We start from the raw sequence: 22,604 nt of genomic DNA, 5'->3' as shown, positions 1-22,604 counted from the left end.
CAATATCGTGCATCCCTGGTTTGGATCTGTTTCCAGGGTAACCTCACCACTTTTTCTCCTCACTTAATTGAGGGGTTCTTCCTATTTAGGTCTGGACCCCTGTTGGTAAACTGCAAATATGTATCGTTAAAAGTTGGGTAGGGTTCTCGCGATCCGATCTGTATCATCTCATCTCTCTTTAAACAGCTGCCTGAATTACATGGCTTAATTATGCATCATATTCATAGTATTGTTGTATACTATATGAACGTCCCACAGCAAATGATTAAAGTTATGGTAGTTAATAACAGCAATGGGAATTTCCATTTATAAAAATTTATGTTGGCTTTATGAACTGATCTTTAGGAATTGATACGCAAAACTTTTCAGAATTGTAAATTAGGAAGACTTTCCCTTCCTTGAGCAGGTTTGATGAACAGATGAGTGTTTTGGTCCCCAAGATAAAGTAATTATCCAAAAACTCCCATTAAAATCTAAAGAATACTCTCAATCAAGGTATATTTAGTGCGACTGTAACTCATTCTGAGCCTTTTTCATATCCCGTTCCTTCTCTGAAGGAATGTATGAGAATGTGATGTGTTTTTGTATTTTCATGTGTAATGTTAGCAACATTAGCATTTAGCCCTGGTTGGGTTACCATTATTTCCTTGTCTGTGATGCAATTGGTAAAAAGTTAGACCAGCTGAAAATCTTAGCAATTTCCTTTAGGTGGGTCCCTGATTGGTGGAATAGAGACGAAAGTAGAGCTAGCAAGACAGGCTCATGTTGGCATGGGGATAGCAAGGAGGGCTAATGTTGGCATGGGGATAGCAAGGAGGGCTAATGTTGGCATTGGGATAGCAAGGAGGGCTAATGTTGACATTGGGATAGCGAGGAGGGCTAATGTTGACATTGGGATAGCGAGGAGGGCTAATGTTGGCATGGGGATAGCGAGGAGGGCTAATGTTGGCATGGGGATAGCGAGGAGGGCTAATGTTGGCATGGGGATAGCGAGGAGGGCTAATGTTGGCATGGGGATAGCGAGGAGGGCTAATGTTGACATTGGGATAGCGAGGAGGGCTAATGTTGGCATTGGGATAGCGAGGAGGGCTAATGTTGACATTGGGATAGCGAGGAGGGCTAATGTTGACATTGGGATAGCGAGGAGGGCTAATGTTGGCATGGGGATAGCGAGGAGGGCTAATGTTGGCATGGGGATAGCGAGGAGGGCTAATGTTGGCATGGGGATAGCGAGGAGGGCTAATGTTGACATTGGGATAGCGAGGAGGGCTAATGTTGACATTGGGATAGCGAGGAGGGCTAATGTTGACATTGGGATAGCGAGGAGGGCTAATGTTGACATTGGGATAGCGAGGAGGGCTAATGTTGACATTGGGATAGCGAGGAGGGCTAATGTTGACATTGGGATAGCGAGGAGGGCTAATGTTGACATTGGGATAGCGAGGAGGGCTAATGTTGACATTGGGATAGCGAGGAGGGCTAATGTTGACATTGGGATAGCGAGGAGGGCTAATGTTGACATTGGGATAGCGAGGAGGGCTAATGTTGACATTGGGATAGCGAGGAGGGCTAATGTTGACATTGGGATAGCGAGGAGGGCTAATGTTGACTTTGGGATAGCGAGGAGGGCTAATGTTGACTTTGGGATAGCGAGGAGGGCTAATGTTGACATTGGGATAGCGAGGAGTGCTAATGTTGACATTGGGATAGCGAGGAGGGCTAATGTTGACATTGGGATAGCGAGGAGGGCTAATGTTGACTTTGGGATAGCGAGGAGGGCTAATGTTGGCATGGGGATAGCGAGGAGGGCTAATGTTGGCATGGGGATAGCGAGGAGGGCTAATGTTGACATTGGGATAGCGAGGAGGGCTAATGTTGACTTTGGGATAGCGAGGAGGGCTAATGTTGACATTGGGATAGCGAGGAGGGCTAATGTTGGCATGGGGATAGCGAGGAGGGCTAATGTTGGCATGGGGATAGCGAGGAGGGCTAATGTTGGCATGGGGATAGCGAGGAGGGCTAATGTTGGCATGGGGATAGCGAGGAGGGCTAATGTTGACATTGGGATAGCGAGGAGGGCTAATGTTGGCATGGGGATAGCGAGGAGGGCTAATGTTGGCATGGGGATAGCGAGGAGGGCTAATGTTGGCATGGGGATAGCGAGGAGGGCTAATGTTGGCATGGGGATAGCAAGGAGGGCTAATGTTGGCATGGGGATAGCAAGGAGGGCACTTTTGCAAGAATTATGTTAATCCAGAGGAACCAAAATCACATTTTGAGCAAGGTTTTAGGTTCACGCTGAAATCCCGGCCAGTCTCACATACTGTAATTTCTGGCAGATTTTATCTCAACAAAACACATGATTATACATGAAAAAAAATTAAATTGGGGGATGACTCCTTAAAAAAACCCTCCTACTTTTAGTGTTTGCAGTGTATTTATTATTAATTTAAACATCATGAAAGTCAATTTAAAAACTTTCATAATTTTCAGATAACTGCTTATGCAGTATGGGGCTGATCTGTATTCATTCTGATCATGAATCAGGTGGTAGAAACAGACCAGGGAAGGGATTGGATATCTCTAATGGTCACAGGATTATCTGGTTTCAGAGAGATGAACAAACACTTTTCAGTATTAAAAAAAGGATTAGCAGCACTCAGAGCTGAATGTGCAGAAATGGACTTTATAAAACATTTGCCTGCATGGGACGAACAAGAACTTCAAACTTTGAGAAGCAACATTTATTGTTGAAAAACTAAGCTCAAAAGCAACAAATTTAATAAATGTCTGTATTTGATTGGATCCAGTATTATGTTTTTAATGCACCTTTCTTCCATTATGTTTGATTACTTTCTGGCCAAATGTCACCAGAAACGGCTGCTGTACACACAGTATCCAGTTTCTGTCCCCAGCAGGGGCCCTTATAAGGTTTAACACTAAAGACTGGCAGATAAACTGTTAGTGTAAGCTCCGACCACACCAACAGCAGCAGCAAAAATGTGCGTGGTCGTTCGTTTTTTAATGCTTGTACAAGTTTAGTTCCGACGCGCTGCTGAAGCATCGTTACTGCTCTAGCTGCACCATTGAAAAGTGGGTCTGATGCGTGTTGGGCGGAGCTACCCTATCTTTCTTTGCCTGTAACAATGGCTGTGATCAGTGGGTAAAAAGTAGTTTTAATGGGTTTTTAAGTGAGAAACTGAAAACTTTATCTGAGCAGTCAGTCAGGGGAGTGATCATAGCACTCTGCATCAACAGTGCTGTGTCTGACTCCCTGCCAGCTCCCAGATCAGCTTCTCTGATTGGTTGATGCGGAGCGAGCAGTTTAAGTTCGATTTTTCAACTCTGCTGCTTCTGACTGCTAACTGATTAGACCTTTGTGTCTGATCTGTTAGATCTAAGAATCCAGAGCCGCCAGTGTCTCTTTGGTTCAGCGTCTCTTAATATTGAACCAGGAATTGTAGCTAACTTTTTGTTTCTTGTTATCTTTGAAGGTATTGGCTACGCCTCCATCGTGATCGTTTCCCTCCTGAATATCTACTACATCGTCATCCTCGCCTGGGGTCTCTACTACTTGTTCCAGGTCTGGATAGAAAACATTTTCTTTCTTAGTCGTCGAAATGGTTGTAAACTTGCTCTGATAGGCCTTCTCATTTGTTGTTCAGTGTTTCCAGCCAGAGTTGCCCTGGGCCAAGTGCAATCAGCCCTGGAACACCGATCAATGCATTGAGGACACTCTCCGCAAGAACAAAACCATCTATAACGCCACCAACGCCTCCAACGTTACCTCCCCCGTCACAGAGTTCTGGGAGTAAGTTCCATCCAGTCCTCCCCCACACTGCTCTAAATTCCTCCACATTCCTGCTGCTTGATGTTGTGCTTTCTAGCTGAGCATTTAGCGTGGACCTTTGTCTTGCAGACATAATGTGTTGGGGATCAGCAGTGGCATCGAGGACATCGGCCCGGTTAAATGGGACTTGGCCCTGTGTTTACTCCTCGTCTGGGTCATCTGCTTCTTCTGCATCTGGAAGGGCGTGAAATCAACTGGAAAGGTAAATAGATACGAACTGTTATTTAGAGGTTTATTTATCATTCCTCGCATAATGCGGATGGTAAAACAGGACTTGCTGTTCTGTTTCTCTCTCTTTGACAAAAAAGAACATTGTTTCTCACACGTTTGTTTTTGCTTATTCAACTGTTTTTTATTATTTAGCTGATAAAACTGATGTTTCTTTTGGTTTTCAACTCTTGGCAAACTGAATCCAAGCCCCGCTAACTAGCGGTTCATTTAGAACGCAACGTTCTAAACACCTGATAAGAGGCAATAAAGTTGCTGAAGCTTACAAAAATTTGCCCTTTGACAGAAATCAAGGTTGGGTCGGTTCTCCTCAAAGAAGGAGGATGAGACTCTCTGCCCTGAAGGTTCATATACAGCAGCAGCCATTCAATATTTCCCCACTTTCCTAGATGAATCCTTGGATGGTCCCCTACAAATACTTTTTAGACGTCTAAAATATTCTTTCAGTCATGATTTGTGGACATTAAGATCTAAAGAGGAGTGTTATCTCTTGGTCAGACCCTGTAATTCAGTGAAAGGGTGGAGTTGAAGTTGGAGGGGATTTTGCTGCCATTCGGCTGACTTTTGAATGGCAAGGGCCACTTTGAATGGCTGCTAGTGTAAGTCATTGATTAGCTGATACCTGTATCGGGCGGGGCCCTGATCCAGCACTAAAATGGTGGCATCGTTATAGGTGAGTAGCAACAAATGGGGCACCGATACCATTTTGAGAGCCAAAAGTTTAACTATTGTCACCAATTCCTGGTAGGCAATAAAAAGTTCTACTGGATTCACTTTGTATTAGTCATTTTCCTGCTTCCCAAAGGTAGGCAGCAGCTTGACAAAGCCATGATGGCAATTATTTTACATCCAAGTAGTATGCAGTTCTGGTATCGGGACCAAAAAATGGCATTGGCGCAACACTAATTAGCATAACCAATAACTATCAGAGCTTTGGGAAATGGTTTATACTGTGCCTATAAAAACACCAAACCTATTTTTCAACCAAAGCTGTATATGCCAAACCCTCATCCTGATGGTCCTTTAGAGCCTGAAAAGAATTATTTACACTGTATGCAATCAGCAGATGTAAACATCGCCATCTGCTGGCAGTACTTACTCACAACTTTGCAAGGGGTGTGGGGAAAAAAATCATTTTGGCAATTTATCGGGATTTTTTTGCTGCCTGCTATAATATAAATCTTTTAGTTCCTAGTGTCGATTTTTATTTTAAGCAAAACATTTTACCTAAAACTGAGGGAAAATGGGCTACCATTTTGTGGAGTGTACCACCACTCTGGCAGATGGCGCTGTGGAGGCCTTTTGCTGTGCAACGCAGCGCCATATCTGTAGATGAGGCAGTCACAGTGGAAGACGTGGACTGACTCAAACCCAAAGCAACATGGATACCAAAATAACTAAGCGATCAATATCATCTGAACATCTACAAAGGTTGCTTTTTTATTCATACATTTAACTTTGATAGCAGGAAAAATATAGCAAAATATGGTGATATTGGAATATAGTGATAACATTGTGTCGTGACGCTTATCGTATCGCAACACCCATGCCAATACTCACTAAGGATGCACGATATAATCGGGCCCCCTATCGGTATCGGCCTTAAAACTGAGTATCGGACATCGGCCACCCCACCGATATTTAACCTGATATTTGATCAGCTTCTGAGTTTCTAAAGTCTAAAAAAAAAAAAAAAAAAATACTACTACTTCTTCCTCAAAAACTTCTTTTTTACAGACTTAAAAACTTCTAAAGACGAGGGAAAAAATATCGATACATTAAAATATCCCAATATCTTCATATGCTGATATATTGCCATTTAAAAACACCATATCAATCTCTTACTAATGAAATATTGCTGTATGTCATTGTTATGCTACGAAATCCCCCGAAAATTCACCAAATTTTGCCATATTTTTATATGTTGATCTATTGACGCGGTGTCGATCTATTTTACTAACAAAATCTCACAAGAATTTGCAAAATATCACGAGAGTTTGTGACAGAACGATGACATTTCACGATCTTCTGTAAGTAAAATAGATCGATACCGCGTTTTTAAAAATCTATTTGATATCAGCATATGAAAATATATTTGAGTATATTATTTTTCAAATCGTCAGAAATGGATAACAAAACTGCTATTTTCAATGACTACTTATTTTTGTCCAGCTTTAACATCGGTATCGTTATCGGTTACATGAGTTTTAAAATATCGGCATATCGGATATCGGCCAAAATCCCAATATCGTGCATCCCTAATACTCACCCCTGAACATGGCATCTTCTGGACTTTAACTTCGCCTTCGAATATCTAGTTTTTGACTCTTCTCTACTTTAGAATGGCTTTGTCTCCATTCAAACCCATGTTTAAAGCCTTGCAGGGCAGCATAAAGCCCACTGCTCTCATTAACACAGAAAAAAAGAATAAAAACAGTCAGTTCAGGTGTTTTCCAAAAAAAGCGAGCTAGGAAATTGTCTATACACCAAACTGAAAGATAATGGTTCTCTATTTCAAAAAAAATTTGGATTTTAAAATGGAAACAAATTCGTTTTTTTTTTTTTTTTTTTTTTTTTTAAATTCAATGTATAACTTGGATGCATAAAAATCTTATTTTATTTCAGTGTTAAATTCTGTCTTAAAGCTACAGTGTGTAATAATTACAGGGATATACAGTCAGAAATGTAATATATTATACATAACTATGTTATTTATCCTCATCTACGAGCTCAGCCTCTTAACCTTAATATTTGCGTTGCCTTAGAATTCGTTATTTATAATTACATAGGAGCGGGTCTCGCAGCCATGGAGGCAGACATCTTTGCGCTACGGCAGCGCAGAGCCAACAAACTAGCGATTGTGAGATCGCCAAAACGTCACAACAATGTAGAAAAAATAACGGGTATATTTATTATCTTAAGTCTACATGAAATCTATACCCTACACAGACTAATGAAATACTATCTGTAAAATTATCTATGTAAACAAACCTCATCACTTGAGAAGGTAGGGGATGCGGACGTCGTGGAAGACATTTTGTCCCGTAACGCTCGCCGTACTGTTTGGGAGGTGAAGCGGTGGGGGGGAGATGTTCATGTTGCTGCAGTCTGCAGTCTGACCGCTAGATGTCGCTAAAAGTTACACACTGTAGCTTTAAGTAACAGATTCTAATAAAAAAACAAAACCTTTTTTTTTGGAAAAAAACGAACATCTGTAATGGAACCAGATATACTGGGACAGCGGTGTTGCAGTCACTTCGAAAGCTGAGAGGTGCGTTCAGTATTCATGCTTCTGCTCGTCTGTTTGTTCTGCCTCAGGTGGTTTACATCACGGCCACGTTCCCATTCGTCATGCTAATCGTCCTGTTGATCCGTGGCGTAACTCTGCCAGGTGCTTCTCAGGGCATCAAGTTCTACCTGTACCCTGACCTTGAACGCCTCAAAGACCCAGAGGTAGGTTCTGCCCTTTGTTTTATGAATGCCTCTTTACTAATTTACTGAGAACTTCCTAGTTGGACCACACATGTTCTGTGTTTTGTTCTGGGTTCAACTGAATGTCAATGAAGTTTTTTCAGAGAAATTTAGATACTAGGATATTTTAATCAACTAAAGTTATTAAAATTTTTCATTATAGGAGTTATAACCTGGTATTTTATAGATGCAATCCTTGTGAAATAATCATAAAATTCACGTTTAATGAAGAAGTATGCTGGTGAAGATTCTCAGTCATTCCAAAAAAGTTGAACAATCCACTGGACTTTGATTCCAAGTTTGAAGCTGTTTCGCTTCCCATCCAGGAAGCTTTTTCCAATTCAAAACATTTTTTCAATTCAAACTTTTGAATTGAGCAGAAAAGCCAAACAGCAGCATGTAGTTAGCAGGCGGCTCCTTATCAGCAGGCCTCAGCCTCTCCGTCCCTCTCTCCTTAAATGGCAGGTGTGGATCGACGCCGGCACTCAAATATTCTTCTCTTACGCCATCTGTTTGGGCGCCATGACGTCTTTGGGGAGCTACAACAAGTACAAATACAACTGCTACAGGTGAGTCGTCAGTTTTCAGGGGGCGGGTGGGGTGTGGTGTGGTAGGGGAGAGAGTGGGTGTGGGGGAGGGGGGTGTCACGGGATCCTTGTGTGTTCATTAACAAATCCTCCTCATGACATATGTGTGACATAGGGACTGTTTGCTGCTGGGAGCCCTCAACAGTGGTACCAGTTTTGTGTCTGGCTTCGCAATATTTTCCGTCCTGGGCTTCATGGCACAAGAGCAAGGGGTGGACATTGCTGAGGTGGCAGAGTCAGGTACGAGGGTTCTGTAAAGGCGGCAGTGATGGTGGGCGCTGCTTCCTGGTTAATTAATTAAATAACAGTGATTTCCAAAGAAAAACAGCAACGAAACCCAAAAGAGAATTAGCGTTTGCGCTCATTTTCGAACTTGAGTGCCAATTTAGCAATCTAAGGGGTTCCCTGATTAAAACACAAATGACGGCATCGGAATATGGAAGCTTCCGCAATCAAACACTTCTTGACAAAAGCAGAGTTTTTTTAGAAGATGAGAACCTATTTGGTCGGTTTGTTCGCGCTCCTTTAACCATGCGAGCTGACGCAGAGGGAAAGATAAAGTTCTGCTGGATCTTTTTTTTTTTTTTTTTTTGAGGAAAGCTGCTGTGGGATAGTTTACAGCACGTCTTGTGCCAATGCCATGCTTTACCAGCCGAGGTTTGGTTCCCCTTTCCATATGTTTGGTGTTCAGCAGCCTGAGGCCTGTGGTGTTCGGGGTGGTTTCTATGGATACGTTCACACAGTAGCCTTAATTGACCCAAATCCAATTTCTTTTCTTTTTGCCCATATGCGACCTGTATCTGATCTTTTCATGACAGTCTGAACAACTCGGATCAGATTTTTTCCATTGCGACCCAGGCCACTTGGCCCTGTGGTCCTCAATCCGATACAAATCTATTATTAAATGCGACCTGTGGCTAAACAGCCAGGTCGCATTTATCCAACCTGTACACCATTAATACCTGACAAAGGTCACTATTTTGCATCTTGCTACGCAGAACTGGGAAAAAAAAACAACACCCATGGCGGACGATAATGCGGAGGGTGTATTGATGTTTAACCATGTTGAAAAGATTGTGTTTTTAAGGTTGGGAAATATCGCTAGATGCACGCCATGTTTACTTCCGTTACCACAGGACACGTTTGCTCTACTGCACATGCGGGACTTGCGTTGTATGAATGCAGTCCACACAGGAGATCACAGAAGTTGCATATATTTGGAAATGTGAAAGGCAAAGCAAGAAAATCTGATTTCTTAAAAAAAAATCGGAATTGAGAATTAAAGTCCTAGAGAAATCATATATAAATATCAAATCATTATGGCTCAAATATTTATATAAATGTACTCTTTATCAGATGATATTCACCCAAAATTTAGAAAATATCTCTTTAAAAAAAAAAAAAAAAAAAGTTTTCTTGTCCATTATCTTATCCAGGCCAGTTAGTTATACGTCAGCCTGAAATTCGGCCAATCATATATCAACGGTCATCTGTCAATCAAATGTTTTTCGGTCATAGCATCTTGATTCATATGTTGCAGCTAATTTCGCAACGGTTGAAATAAGAAATCAGAATCATTTCCTTTCCCATTGAGTTGCGTCCCAGTGTTCATGGGGATGGACGTCTGTGTCTTCGGCAGGCGTAGAGCTAACAGAACTGGCAGCGTTGCGAGGCAAGGGCTCAAACATGTACGGCTGGAAGCCTTCTACACCAAACCGAGCTTCTGGCGTCCTCTTCCACAACATCTTCGTCCCCGCTTTCCTCCTCTAAATAAAAAATGGATGACGGAGGAGACTCATCCACGACCTCCGACACTAATATCTCCTCCTCTTGCATGTTTCCTCTGTCCATAGCGTTCCTTGACAGCGTCGTTTCTAAGTCACCAATTTAGTGCTACTTGGTCCCAATGGAATTTCCAATCGGGACCACGTAGCAATTGTTGTGGCGATATTTCCCACCACGACAATTCTGCCCTCTTGATAAATTACCAATGATTCACTTTATTCACTCGTGTAAAGTCGTGCACCACTCGGGAGAATTCGGAAATTTTACGGTTGGAACGTCCGTTTCCCTGCGACTTTAAGGTTGGGAAAGATCGCTGGATGCGCTCCAGGACTACCATCCATGTTGTCTTCCGTAAACACGGAGCACATTTGCTTGTGATGTCACTACGTTCTCTACTGCGCATGCGGGACACATGCGTATCAATTCAGTTCAGACAGAAGATCACATACACCTCGCATATATTTGGAAATGTGAAACGCAACGCAAAAAAACGAATTTCCCCCCAAAAAATCGGAATTGAGCCTTAAGGGCCTGCAGTGTGAACGTAGCCTATGATTGGAGCTGTTGTAGGGTGACCAGCTTTATCATTTTGCCAGTGGATTGGGGTCATGTAGCCTAACAATGAAGCTAATTAGTGAAAACTAGAACCCCCAGATTACTGTGGACGTTTGGTCTTTTTGTCTGAAAGAATCACGCAAGGATTTCATTTTATTATCTACTTCTGAAGACAAGGGTAGAACCCTGATGTTTCATGACTTATTCTGTGAATCAACAATGTCAAAAAAGGTCTTAAAAACGTCAATAGAGACGGACGACTACTTTGTTTGCAGGAATTTGTTGTGCTGTTTTCTTTCAAATGCTCCCTACTTTGATTATTTAATCCTCCTTGGTGGCACGCTGTTTAAGAAGGAAACATTCACGACTTCATAGAAAGTCTTTTTCTTCATCAACAGGTTTTTAAAGCGACACACAAAGTCTCAAGATAAGCCAATAAATTTAGCTTAGCAACGCTTTCTCAGTTACGCAGCCAGTCAATGCTAACGTTGGGCAGTTCTGTAACGCTAACCTGCGTTAGCGTTGGCGAGTTAGCTGAGGTGTTTGTGAGACAGGCACAGATCCACAGATTTTTACTGAGAACAAGGAGCTAAACAATGTAGCCACCAAAACAGAACAGACTCCAGGAAGGAAAGTTTGAAGCTAAAAGTTAGCATCAAGTGTTCAGAACAAACAACATGTAGCAGCTAGATTTTGAAGTCCCAACGGCATTAGCTTAGCATCATTGTTTAATTAGCTTTAGTTTATTTAGCTCAAGATTGAAAGGAAAATGAAAGCTTCTAAATATCTTAACACATCATGCTTTAGAGCTCTGGGAGCGTTTTTCCTCTTAGGGCCGGGGAGTTTTCAGTCAACGTGGTGTTTGGTTGGATGCCTTGTCATAATTTGCTACCAAATGGAACATCTTGATATGCCCAACTATCAGCTGTGATGCTGTTCTGCTGTTCTGGCTGCTTCCTTGTTCCTCACTGCAAAAACTGATTTCAAAGGAAGAAAGATTTCTCTAATCAGTGTATTTTCCCTTAATTTGAGCAGGTAAATAAGCTGATCTGCCAATGGAAGAAGGATCTTGGGCTTAAAGAGGATTAAATTATGGTCTGGAAGGGAGATCATAGAGAATATGGCTTTCCGGGCATACACTGTACGAATTTTTTCAATCATTGGACGCAGCTACAGATCACACTGTATGACGAAACTGCAGGGTTTAAAACAGGGTTTCAGCCGGTCATTAAATTATCACTTTTTAAATTTAGGCCTGAATTGGCATTGAAATTCATTAAGTCTCATTATTGTGGCATTTAAAATTCTTTATTAAAAAAAAAAGGTTTATAAAAACAATTTTGTCAGATATATGACAATATATTTGCATGGAACTGCTTGCGGTTGATCTTAAAGCCGTATGTTCAGAAAAGAAGCTCGACGCGGAGAAGAAGATAGAGAATGAGGAAAATGCTAATTGGAACAAAAGTGGCTGGAGACATGGCTACAGCCTGTCGACGGCAAAGATGACGAAAGATTCTGCCGTGTATATATGAGAGTCATGGGTACTTGTTGTTCACGTTGAAATTATTCCTGAGAGCATTAAAAGAACATTAAAAAGCATTAAGTTAGTTACTCATTCTTTCAACCCTGTAAAAAAGCTCACAATGTTTGTTCTCACACGGTGATACCCAACACCAAGATGCTACGACCAAAAACCACTCTGCTCCGCAGCTACTCATATCTTGGTTAATTGTGGGATTTTTAATGTCACGTCGCTGGCTGTACTTAATGGGATAAAATGCTAAACTGATGCTACCAAAGTTTGCACTGCATGTACACTACACAAAGCACGATCAGGCTGAAAGTTGGCCCGATCGAACAAAAATTCTCCTTCGACTGGAAAATCGTAACCTGACTCCGCCAGATGGATTTGCTCCGCATAGCCATCTGGAAACCTTCTGTAGAAGTAATTTTGGGAAGGGGCGAATATAATGGTTAGCTGATTGTCCTATGTTGGTGATAGACGGGCCAAATAAACCAATCAGATCAACGAAGCATATGACGTAACAGAGCGACGACGAAGAGGAGCCAATTGATCAAACTCTTGCCGAAACCAGTCGGGAGAAGAGCAAAAACATCATTTCCTCTGAGAAAAGCCTCTAGAGCAGTGTTTTGCTTTTCTTTCAGTGAAGAAATACTCCGATAAGATTTGCTCGATAGCCCCGCTAGCACTAGTTTAATCGGCTGAAGCCGCCATGTTCTTTAGACTGAACGGTCGCGCTTCTCGTTGCGTCACACCTCAACCCGCCTCAAAGCCAACGCTGATTGGACGTTCGTTTGGTGAACGGCTCCAAATTTTCTTTAACGGAGAGTCTCCAGACTGATTAGCGAAGCCTTGAAACCTTGAAAGCTCGCAAGATCAGGATGGTCTCACGAGGCTAGGAAAATCGGCCCAAAAAGGGCAAAAAAAATCGTACAGCGTATGCCCGGCTTTATTTGATGCATGGATAATCTGCTTCTTTTGGCCATTTGTCTGACTTGCCTCCATAAATCAAAGGAAAATACACGTATTTGAAGAAAGATGGACTTGGTTAGATTTCAGTTTTAGCAGTGCTAACGTTTTGTTTCCTGGTTGAAGCTTTAGTTAAATTCGAACCTCCTGGAAACGAATCCCTAAATTTCCTCAGACCTGTTTTCCATCTGCTGCAGTTTTCCAGCGGCCCTTTTGGGTTCCTGGCGTTTCAGTCGGGGATTCAAAACGGCCGGAGGGACAGACAGACTTTATGGACACACCTCGGTGTGCTCCTGTTTTCTTTTTCTCCCTTTTTTTTTTTTTTTTTTTTTTTTAAACATTTGGCCTTTTAATGTAGACACTCCTTACATGCATCCTGTAATATTTCTCTTCTAACTGACTTATTTCCACAGAGATACAAACATGTTTATGATTGTGCTTTATCATGCTTGTTTTTATTTTTTAATTGTAATTGAATAACTTTGTGCTGTGAATGAAATGAAATTGTCGTGTGTTGCGTGTGTACAGTTAGTGTCATAAGGCTCTGCGAGTGGGAGGTAAGTGAAGATGTGCATTTAGATCAATCCTTTGAATTCTTTCTCCAATAATAATAGTCATGCTAACCTGCTGTGTGCTCTAGCTAAGAACTGATCAATTATTCACACCTGCTCTGCGTGGCTTGTTCGGGGGCACCCCCCCCCCCCCGAACACAACCATGCAGATCAGATGATTTTATGGTTTGATCCTGATGTGCCCCCCTCGCCCCCACTCTGTCTTCTGTCCCTGCTCTTCTGCAGGTCCAGGCCTGGCTTTCATTGCCTACCCCAAGGCTGTTACCATGATGCCTTTCCCGACACTCTGGGCCATCCTCTTCTTCATCATGCTGCTGCTGCTTGGCCTCGACAGTCAGGTCAGCTGATCAACTCGGCTCTTTAACTTGTAAAAAAAAACAAAACAAAAAAAAACCTTTATGAATAATAAATTGGATGTCAGAGCGCGGAATCCCCTGGTGGGTAATTTATTCTTGGGGATTCCAGCCGTTCTGTTGGAGGATGTTAGAACATCAGGTTCCTCCGGAGCATCGATCTCCAGCCAGGTCTCCAGTTCTCTGACTGCCCCTGAATGCCTCTCCCTGATAAAAGCGACCCATTATCAGCCGAACGAAGCTGTGCTGAGGCTGTTTTTCAGTTCAGTTCAGTTTATTTCTATAGCACCAATTCACAACACGTCATCTCAAGGCACTTTACAGTTCCCCAGATCATCCAGTCAGATTGATTCAAAGTTTTCTATCTAAAAACCAGTTGATTGCATCGATTAGTTGACTCGAATGCAATCCCTCACACTAAGCACGCTTAGAGCGACAGTGGAGAGGAAAAACTCCCTTTGAACAGGAAGAAACCTCCAGCAGAACCAGGCTCAGTGTGAGCGGCCATCTGCTGAGGCCCACTGGGGTTCAAGGAGACAGAAGCAGACATAGAAAAAGAAGCATAGATACAAAAGGCAACTGTCAACCAGCTCCACAGGCAGCCCCGTCCAGGAAACACAGCCAGGCAGGCAGACGAGCTCCGAGCCAGCTCCCATGTCAGAGGATGAAGAGAGCACATCCAGTTAGTCACAGTCAGAGAAACAGGACTACACTGAAAAACACGCCAAAATCCAACATCTATTATGGTTTTTGCTTTTAGTGTCATGAAGCCAGAACTGTGCCAGACATCCACATTGGTGATACTAATACCTAACCTGACAACAGCCAGATGCATGTCTCACTCCGCCTAGCTCCACTCACATACATCTGGGAACCCGCTCATTGAAAGTGATTTCCCCAACCAAATTTATGGTCTGTCCAATCAGGACGCAGGGCGGGTGTGTCCTGGAGTGGAGAAGCGACCGTGAGATTCCAACAACAATGGCGGCTCGCATCGAGGAAGCAAGCGTTAGCATTGATGCTGCTATTTCTTCTGTGTTGTCCAATCTATCTGATATTGTTTCATTAAAAGAACATCAGAGAACGGCTTTGAAGGCTTTTGTTGGTGGAAACGATGTTTTCGCCCTTCTCCCGACCGGATTTGGCAAGAGCTTGATCTACCAAATGGCTCCTCCTCTCACAGCGTCACGGGTTAGCTTCGGTGTGAGTGGTTGAAATAGCACGTCAATAAAGATGACAGACAAGTGGCTTATCCAATCATATGCAAGGAGTTTTGATAAGGCCCAGCCTTCAGTAAAGGCAATTCCTATGGCGGGTTCCCAGATGTATGTGAGTGGAGCTAGGCGGAGCGAGACATGCATCTGGCTGTTGTCAGGTTAACTAATACCAGCAGATTGATTAAAACGGACACACTTATTAAAAGGTCCAATATGTCCCACGATTGACTCCATCTTGCTTTCTTGGTTTTTATCCTCTCATAGATTCTCTCCTCTTTGCCGGTTGACTATTTTCTGTGTCTCATCACAACTTTTTTTTTCATTTTTTAGTAGATCCCGCCTCTTTGGAGGCAGTACAGTTTCTCTTTGGAAAGCCTTGCTGCTTGTCCGCCATGTTTTTTAGCATAGTTCCTACTTCTATAAGACGCTGTGCGTCCATTTTGTTGGCTTCAGTCTCAGTTGCTGTCTCGGTGTGCGGTAGAAGAATGACTCAAATAGCGACCCACTTAGTAAATAGATTCTTTGTTTTTTTCTCAGCAAAAGCGTAGCTGATAAAGATGTTTCTGCAACATTCAATGGGGTTCAGTGGGGGAGTGTGGATTCTGACCAGTGTCTGGTTTCTTCCAGTTTGTGGAGGTGGAAGGGCAGATCACATCACTGGTGGATCTGTATCCGTCCTTCCTAAGGAAGGGTTACTGCAGAGAGGTCTTCATCGCTATCATCTGCTGCATCAGCTACCTGTTTGGACTTACCATGGTGACCAAGGTAGGAACAGAAAAACCAGGAAGTGAAATGACTGAAGGCAAAATATGGAAAGGAAAAATCCTCTTTAGAGAATGTAAACAGAGGCTTCTGGTGACCTGCTTTTGGGTGCATGTGGTCCAAACCAGAGCTGCTATTACTGTCAGCCCCATGAGAAGCGGGGGGGCGGGGGTGTTCCCATGACTTTTAGTGTCAAGTCATGAGAACTTCCTCTCCACTGTAGGTATTAATAGTTACAGAGCCCGTTTATTTCCCAAATGTTCCTACGTGTTTTCTTCTGCTGGACTCTTTGCTTTTTTTCCCTTTTCTAAAAACAGTTAATTTGACCCAGTTTATCTAATTTTAGTTTTTTAGGAGATTATAAATTAAAATAAGCCTTTTTTTTTCCAAATCTCCATATTTAATTATTTTCCTCTTTTCTCAAATGTCTTATTCAGCTTTAGGCTTCCAAGGATTAAGAATATTTTTTCCTGTAGTGTTCAGACAGGGGAAGGCCAGGTTACCATCACTTTGTTCTGTCAGCAGCTGAGATTATAGAACCACTTTTTTTTTTTTTTTTTTTTGTCATCGACCTCAGATGACTCAAAGCTGAATCTCTGCCCCATTTTTTTCCTTCCTACCAAACACTTCCTGCACACTGAGTTTTTAGGGCGTATTTATATTGAAACTGCGTCTGAAAGCGTGTGTTTCCCTGCAGGGTGGCATGTACGTTTTCCAGCTGTTTGACTACTATGCAGCCAGCGGTGTGTGCCTTCTGTGGGTGGCATTCTTTGAATGTATAGCTGTTGCCTGGGTTTATGGTGAGTATTTTGGTTTCTTTTTTTTTTATTCTTTTTAATCACCTGAACATTTTCTCTGTATGTGTTTCTCTTGTTTTTTTTTTTTCTGGAAGTAGGGGTATTTCCCTTCGTTATCTAGCCTCGTGAGACCATCCTGATCTCGCGAGCTTTCAAGATTTCACTAGCAGATCAGTCTGGAGACTCTCCGTTAAAGAAAATTTGGAGCCGTTCACCAAACGAACATCCAATCAGCGTTGGCCTTGAGGCGGGTTGAGGTGTGACGCAACGAGAAGCGCGACAGTTCAGTCTAAAGAACATGGCGGCTACAGCCGATGAAACTAGCGTTAGCGTGGCTATCGAGCAAGTTTTATCGAAATTACAGAGTATTTCTTCACTGAAAGAAGAGCAAAACACTGATCTGGAGGCTTTTCTCAGAGGAAAAGATGTTTTTGCTCTTCTCCCGACTGGTTTCGGCAAGAGTTTGATCAATTGGCTCCTCTTCGTCGTCGCTCTGTTAGTACGTCATATGCTTCGTTGATCTGATTGGTTTATTTGGCCCGTCTATCACCAACATAGGCCAATCAGCTAACCAGTATTTTCGCCCCTTCCCAAAATTACATCAACGGAAGGTTTCCAGATGGATATGCGGAGCAAATCCATCAGGCGGAGTCAGGTTATTCGTTATCAGCCCTTACGGCTATTATCTAATATTCAATGAAATAAAGATTTTTGTATTTAAGGACAAAATACATTCATTGTAAGAAAGATAGATCCCTTCTAGCGGATTTGGAGGAAGTCAGTCAGATTACAGAAGAAATAAACAATCTAGATTGGACTCTTCAAGCTCATCAGAGGCCAGGCAGTGCTGCTGTAGTGCCTTACAAAATATCTATCAGAAAATTTAGTATTAAGTTCAAGGTCTGCAGCTATAATTATTTTGCAAATTGATGAATTTATTGATTCAAAGTTGCTTAAAGATGTTTTGGAGAATTTAAACAGGTGAAGCTATAACTGTGCCACTTGAATCGTTCTGCATGGAGCCGATTATCTCACTAAGAAGGTTTTCACCTTAAATGCAAAATATTTAGACGTGTTTTGGGATAATTATTGGCGTGTGCTCCAGTCTGTAAACTCCTATTAATAATTAGTTCTTTACTAAACTAGCTGGCTTTTATTTGAATAATTAATGAATCACGATTAACTATTTCAACCCTTTTATAATTAAAATTATCTTAATTTATATTCAGTTTTATTTATTCCCATCCTGTCATCTCAGGCCTCTTAATAGATCTAGAGCAATCGGATCATCCAGTTAGATTAAACTTTTCTGTCTAAGCAAAACCAGCTGATTGCTTACAGTCATTGACTGTGCATGAATACGGCGACAGTGGAGAGAAAGACTCCCTATTTACTAAAAGGAAACAGTAAAAATGGCAAATCATTGATGCTTAATCCTAGATTCTATTTGTTAGATTTGGTGGAAAATATTGTTCTGATTCAGCCGTTAATATATTTACCATCTTAACTGGTTTGATTTGATGAGCTCCCTGCTAAACTTCAATGTGGTTCAGATGACCTAGGTTGTTTCTTTTTATTTTTTTTTATTCCTACGGTTTGGTTTGAGCAGGAAGATGCGTTTACTGCCATGAAAGTTTTACTGCTGACAAATAAGCAGCTGTTGTTTCTGCAGGCGCTGATAATTTTTATGATGCAATCGAGGACATGATTGGCTACAGACCAAATCCTTGGATGAAATGGAGCTGGACTGTGATCACTCCTTTACTGTGCATGGTAAGGAACGCACTTTTCCTCTCTGCATCGCTGCTAGTTTCTCTCCACCTTGATGATTGTGGTTTTTAAAAGCAAAGACCTTGGTTTGAAAGCACTGCTTCTCCTCCCCAGAGCTGCTTTATCTTCTCTCTGGTCAAATACAAGCCATTGACATACAACAAGGTGTACCAGTATCCTGACTGGGCCATTGGGATAGGCTGGACTCTTGCCTTGACCTCCATGATCTGCATCCCCATGGTGGTGGTCATCAAGATCATTCAGTCTGACGGGCCGCTGATTGAGGTTAGTAAAACCGACTTCAGTTCGAAACATAAGAGAGTTGGTACGTTTCCATTCAACATCATCTCTAATTACATGACAGTCGTTATAAAACAAGCCAGTCTGCAGCGAGGAAGCCGCTATCAGCTGTGCTAACGGTCACTAGATTGGGTCATCGCCTAACTGGCCTGTTTGGTCCTAATTTGCAAAGTTATAACCAAAGTTCATGAATGAATCTTTTTGTATCAAGTTGGCACAGGGTGGATGAAATAAAGTTTAGGGCCACAGTTTCAAGCTCCACTGGTGTACAGCTCAGTGGGTTGTGTCCACCTTCATTAATGCGCGGCCGCTGCAGGTTTGGCGTGGAAAGCGGTCATCTCTGATGCTCCAATGCTTTACTGTGAACGTAGCAGTAGTAACAAATAGAGAAGTATATGTATATATTTTTTTACATCTGTACAATCTTTCTGTCCTGCAGAGGATTAAGGCCGTGGCGGCCCCAGCTCGCGGAGGTGCTAGCTCCCGCCCTGCGGACCACCGCGTCCCGAGCGAGCTCACCTGCCCCCTGGACCCCAACGGAAACAACGGGGTTACGGCGAAGGCTCCCACCCACACCATCGTAGAAACCATGATGTAAAGGGGTGAGGAGGAGGCTCTCCATGAGAACGCCCTCTTCCCCTCTCCTGTCCTCTGAAACGCTTCTAAAGCTAGCTAGCTATCTGTCTGTCTGTGTCTCTCTGGACTGATTAAGGGTTCAAGGAAATAAAAACTCACATTTCAAATCTTTTTAGAAACGCTTGAAGGGAGCGGTTATTAGAAAAACAGAAATCTCTCTGGGATTCTCCTCCGATAGCTTTCATGCGGAGTGGTTGGAGGAATTAGCAGCTGACATAACTTTCACCTTAGTGGTCAGTCCATTAAATTCTAACACCTCCAGATTATTAGATGTAAAGCATCCAGAAGACAAGTCATCACCGGTTTGCTGCCTGATATTTTCAATTATTTACCATAAGAAGCTGGAAACCTGTTTTAGCAGAGCTGTGAAACTGTAGCAGCTATCGGCTAAAACCAGAGAAGCTCTGAAAGGATTTGAAGTGTGCAGTTGGGACCCTTGAGTGTGTTGTCTGTGGCGTACTGTACAGTAGTAGCTATCAGTCGATCTATATCTATCTCTATCTTTCTGTGTCCTAGACCAGTTTACAATATGTAAGTTACTGCAGTAGGCACTCTTGGCTTAAAGTTTTGGATTGAATTTGTTTTGGGTTGTTTTTTCTGCAGAGGAGGTTTTATTATTATTACTATTGTTAGTTTTTTCCTCTGTCAGTGTTTAGAATCATTTATTATTATTATTATTATTGGTATTCACTATTGAATTGCTGTAGTTTTACATAGAGAAGGAACCCTTCTTTCATTTGGTGAAAATATTAAGCTGATATACTGATCACGTATTTCCAGTGGCAGCCTTTATAGCTCAGTCATCATCGTGTATCTCTTGGACCACCTTTTTTCACTTTGATTTTCATTTTTTTGTTTGGTGTAACACAAACTCATTTCCCAAATGTTCTCCTGTAAGAGTTATGGGTCTGTTGCTTTGCGACCACTTGGATGTTTGGGCGAAAATGGAAATTTGGCAGTGGGTCTGCGGGTTGTGGGGGGGTGGGGTTACCAGCAGTCACTTCTGTTTCCTTATTGCTCATCGAATGACCGACAGAAATCTGAAAGGGTGCGTCCAAGTGGCGCTGAGAGGCACAAAGCCGTGCTGCTACAGTTTGGGTTCCCAGAATAGACAGATTGACCACTTCTAAGAAATGAAATGGTTAAAATGAGCTCCAGACTAACTCTAAATTAGCTCTAATCCAGGCCCAGTTTTGCTTGATGCACATACGGTCCACACGATAATAAAACAGTGCAGACAGCTTTTAGTCTCTGTGTAGAGATCACGCAGACGCTGTGCAGACCCGAGGCATAGTCTGGCCTTGCGGGCATTGCGCAGATGCGGAGTCTGGCCGGGCGTGGCTACGCGAATGCGTAGTCAGGCCGGGCGGAGGCTACGGGAACGCGTAGCCTGGCCTTGCGGGCACTGCGCAGACGTGTAGCCTGGCCGGGCGGAGGCTACGAAGACGCGCAGTCTGGCCTTGCGGAGGCTACGCGGACGCTCAGTCTGGCCTTGCGGAGGCTACGCGGACGCTCAGTCTGGCCTTGCGGAGGGTACGCGGACGCGCAGTCTGGCCTTGCGGAGGGTACGCGGACGCGCAGTCTGGCCTTGCGGAGGCTACGCGGACGCGCAGTCTGGCCTTGCGGAGGCTACGCGGACGCGCAGTCTGGCCTTGCGGAGGCTACCCGGACGCGCAGTCTGGCCTTGCGGAGGCTACCCGGACGCGCAGTCTGGCCTTGCGGAGGCTACCCGGACGCGCAGTCTGGCCTTGCGGAGGCTACGCGGACGCGCAGTCTGGCCTTGCGGAGGCTACGCGGACGCGCAGTCTGGCCTTGCGGAGGCTACGCGGACGCGCAGTCTGGCCTTGCGGAGGCTACGCGGAGGCTACGCGGACGCGCAGTCTGGCCTTGCGGGCATTTTGCAGACGCGTAACGTGGACCCTGTGGTGTATCAAGTATAAACTAGGCGTAACTCAGCTGAAGGTTGAAGCTGATCTCATTTCCAAATTCATGAAACTTTCTCTTTTTTAAATGTTGCTGTCCTACTCAAGAGTTTGTTAAATTTCTAAGATAAGCTATGAAAAGTTCAAATCTGGCACTTTGTTTAGTTCCTGAACAGTTTTTTAACATTTGGTGAGATTAGGAGGATTATTCTCATATGAAGAAGTTAGAAATGTATAAATTAAAGTTAAGGAGGTTAAAATGAGAAGTTCTCCATCTGGGTTGATTGAAGCCATGAGATGAAAACTACATGTAATTCAGCAACAGTAACCAGGAGCCATAATGTTGATTATGTACAGTAAGCTGTTAACAGCAGACTAGTTGGATACAGTTTAACGTGACAGAAGGGTTTTCTGTGTGTCTCACCAGCGACCATCTGCTCAGGACCTTTAAAGCTTTCGTCTGCTTCATTTTGCTTTAGAACCGTTTTCCTATCCGTCGGGAACGAAGTTGTAGCATTTGGAGCGTTTCTTTCCGATGCGCTTTAAGGAACGTTCGCTCAGATTGGCACACAAAATCAAAAAAATGACGTCTCTACTGCCTATGTTCTACACAATCAAGGTTAAACGTACACTGTGGCGAGTTGTTATTTGCACTTGAAATGATGAGGCCAAAAAATCGAAGGGTACTCGGAGGTGGAAGGCACGGAGGCGGGAAGTCGTACAGTACCCAGGATTTCCCCGTATTTGACCAAAAACTTCCCATTGGAGGCGGCACAGCAGCTTTTCTTTGTCCTTTTTTCCCGCTTTACTGTAGTGTGTTTCATTAAAGGGATTTGTTAAAGCAGATCCACAGCAGACATCTATTTTCATACGACCTTTCCTGTACTCGGCTTCCATTTAAACGCACATACACGGCTTCAGTGTATTCAGCAACGTTTGTACAGATCTGGTTCCCCTGAAGGATCTTTGCACAACAACAAGGACTTGGCCTCATTCAGAGTCCTGCGATCTTGAATCTGGCCATGCAATAACTTTTTTAGATTTAAAACCGCAGTGGAAATACAAACAATTCAGGTTTTTAATGTGTTTTTTTTTTTTTTTCTCTACAAATCTTTAGCAACACCTCCGACTTGTTTGATAAAAAAAAAAACCAAGTCCTGGTAACGACTTGCAGGTGCTAAGGTCCTTCTTTTTTCAGGGATTTATTGACCAGACTATTAACCAATGCCGTCATTTCTGGGTTTATTCTGCCTCTGTGTATTTTCTGTTCGTAACCAGCCCATCAGCCTTTTACACTCCTGCTGT

General features: G+C 43.0%; 2 protein-coding genes across 2 annotated transcripts in view; both read left to right on the top strand.

The window, feature by feature from the left end:
- Window positions 1-19,688, top strand: part of LOC119793549 (sodium- and chloride-dependent taurine transporter-like) — a 39,206-nt gene extending 19,518 nt beyond the window's left edge. The window contains exons 4-15 of the mRNA XM_038300753.1: window positions 3,495-3,583; window positions 3,666-3,811; window positions 3,920-4,052; window positions 7,397-7,531; window positions 8,015-8,118; window positions 8,252-8,376; window positions 13,768-13,880; window positions 15,740-15,877; window positions 16,572-16,674; window positions 18,344-18,444; window positions 18,556-18,726; window positions 19,181-19,688. Of these exons, the coding sequence (XP_038156681.1) occupies window positions 3,495-3,583; window positions 3,666-3,811; window positions 3,920-4,052; window positions 7,397-7,531; window positions 8,015-8,118; window positions 8,252-8,376; window positions 13,768-13,880; window positions 15,740-15,877; window positions 16,572-16,674; window positions 18,344-18,444; window positions 18,556-18,726; window positions 19,181-19,339 (1,517 nt within the window). The 3' untranslated portion in view covers window positions 19,340-19,688. The remainder of the gene's footprint in view (window positions 1-3,494; window positions 3,584-3,665; window positions 3,812-3,919; window positions 4,053-7,396; window positions 7,532-8,014; window positions 8,119-8,251; window positions 8,377-13,767; window positions 13,881-15,739; window positions 15,878-16,571; window positions 16,675-18,343; window positions 18,445-18,555; window positions 18,727-19,180) is intronic.
- On the top strand, window positions 74-3,458 carry LOC119793550 (uncharacterized PPE family protein PPE16-like). The gene is made up of 2 exons (XM_038300754.1): window positions 74-753; window positions 918-3,458. The coding sequence occupies exon 2, from the start codon at window positions 921-923 to the stop codon at window positions 2,250-2,252; it is 1,332 nt and encodes a 443-aa protein (XP_038156682.1). The 5' UTR covers window positions 74-753; window positions 918-920; the 3' UTR covers window positions 2,253-3,458.
- Window positions 19,689-22,604: the final 2,916 nt, after the last annotated feature.

Source organism: Cyprinodon tularosa, unplaced genomic scaffold, assembly GCF_016077235.1.
Source record: "Cyprinodon tularosa strain WSP-4 unplaced genomic scaffold, ASM1607723v1 ctg455, whole genome shotgun sequence".
NCBI lineage: Eukaryota > Metazoa > Chordata > Actinopteri > Cyprinodontiformes > Cyprinodontidae > Cyprinodon > Cyprinodon tularosa.
This window is presented reverse-complemented; position numbering and strand designations above follow the sequence as displayed.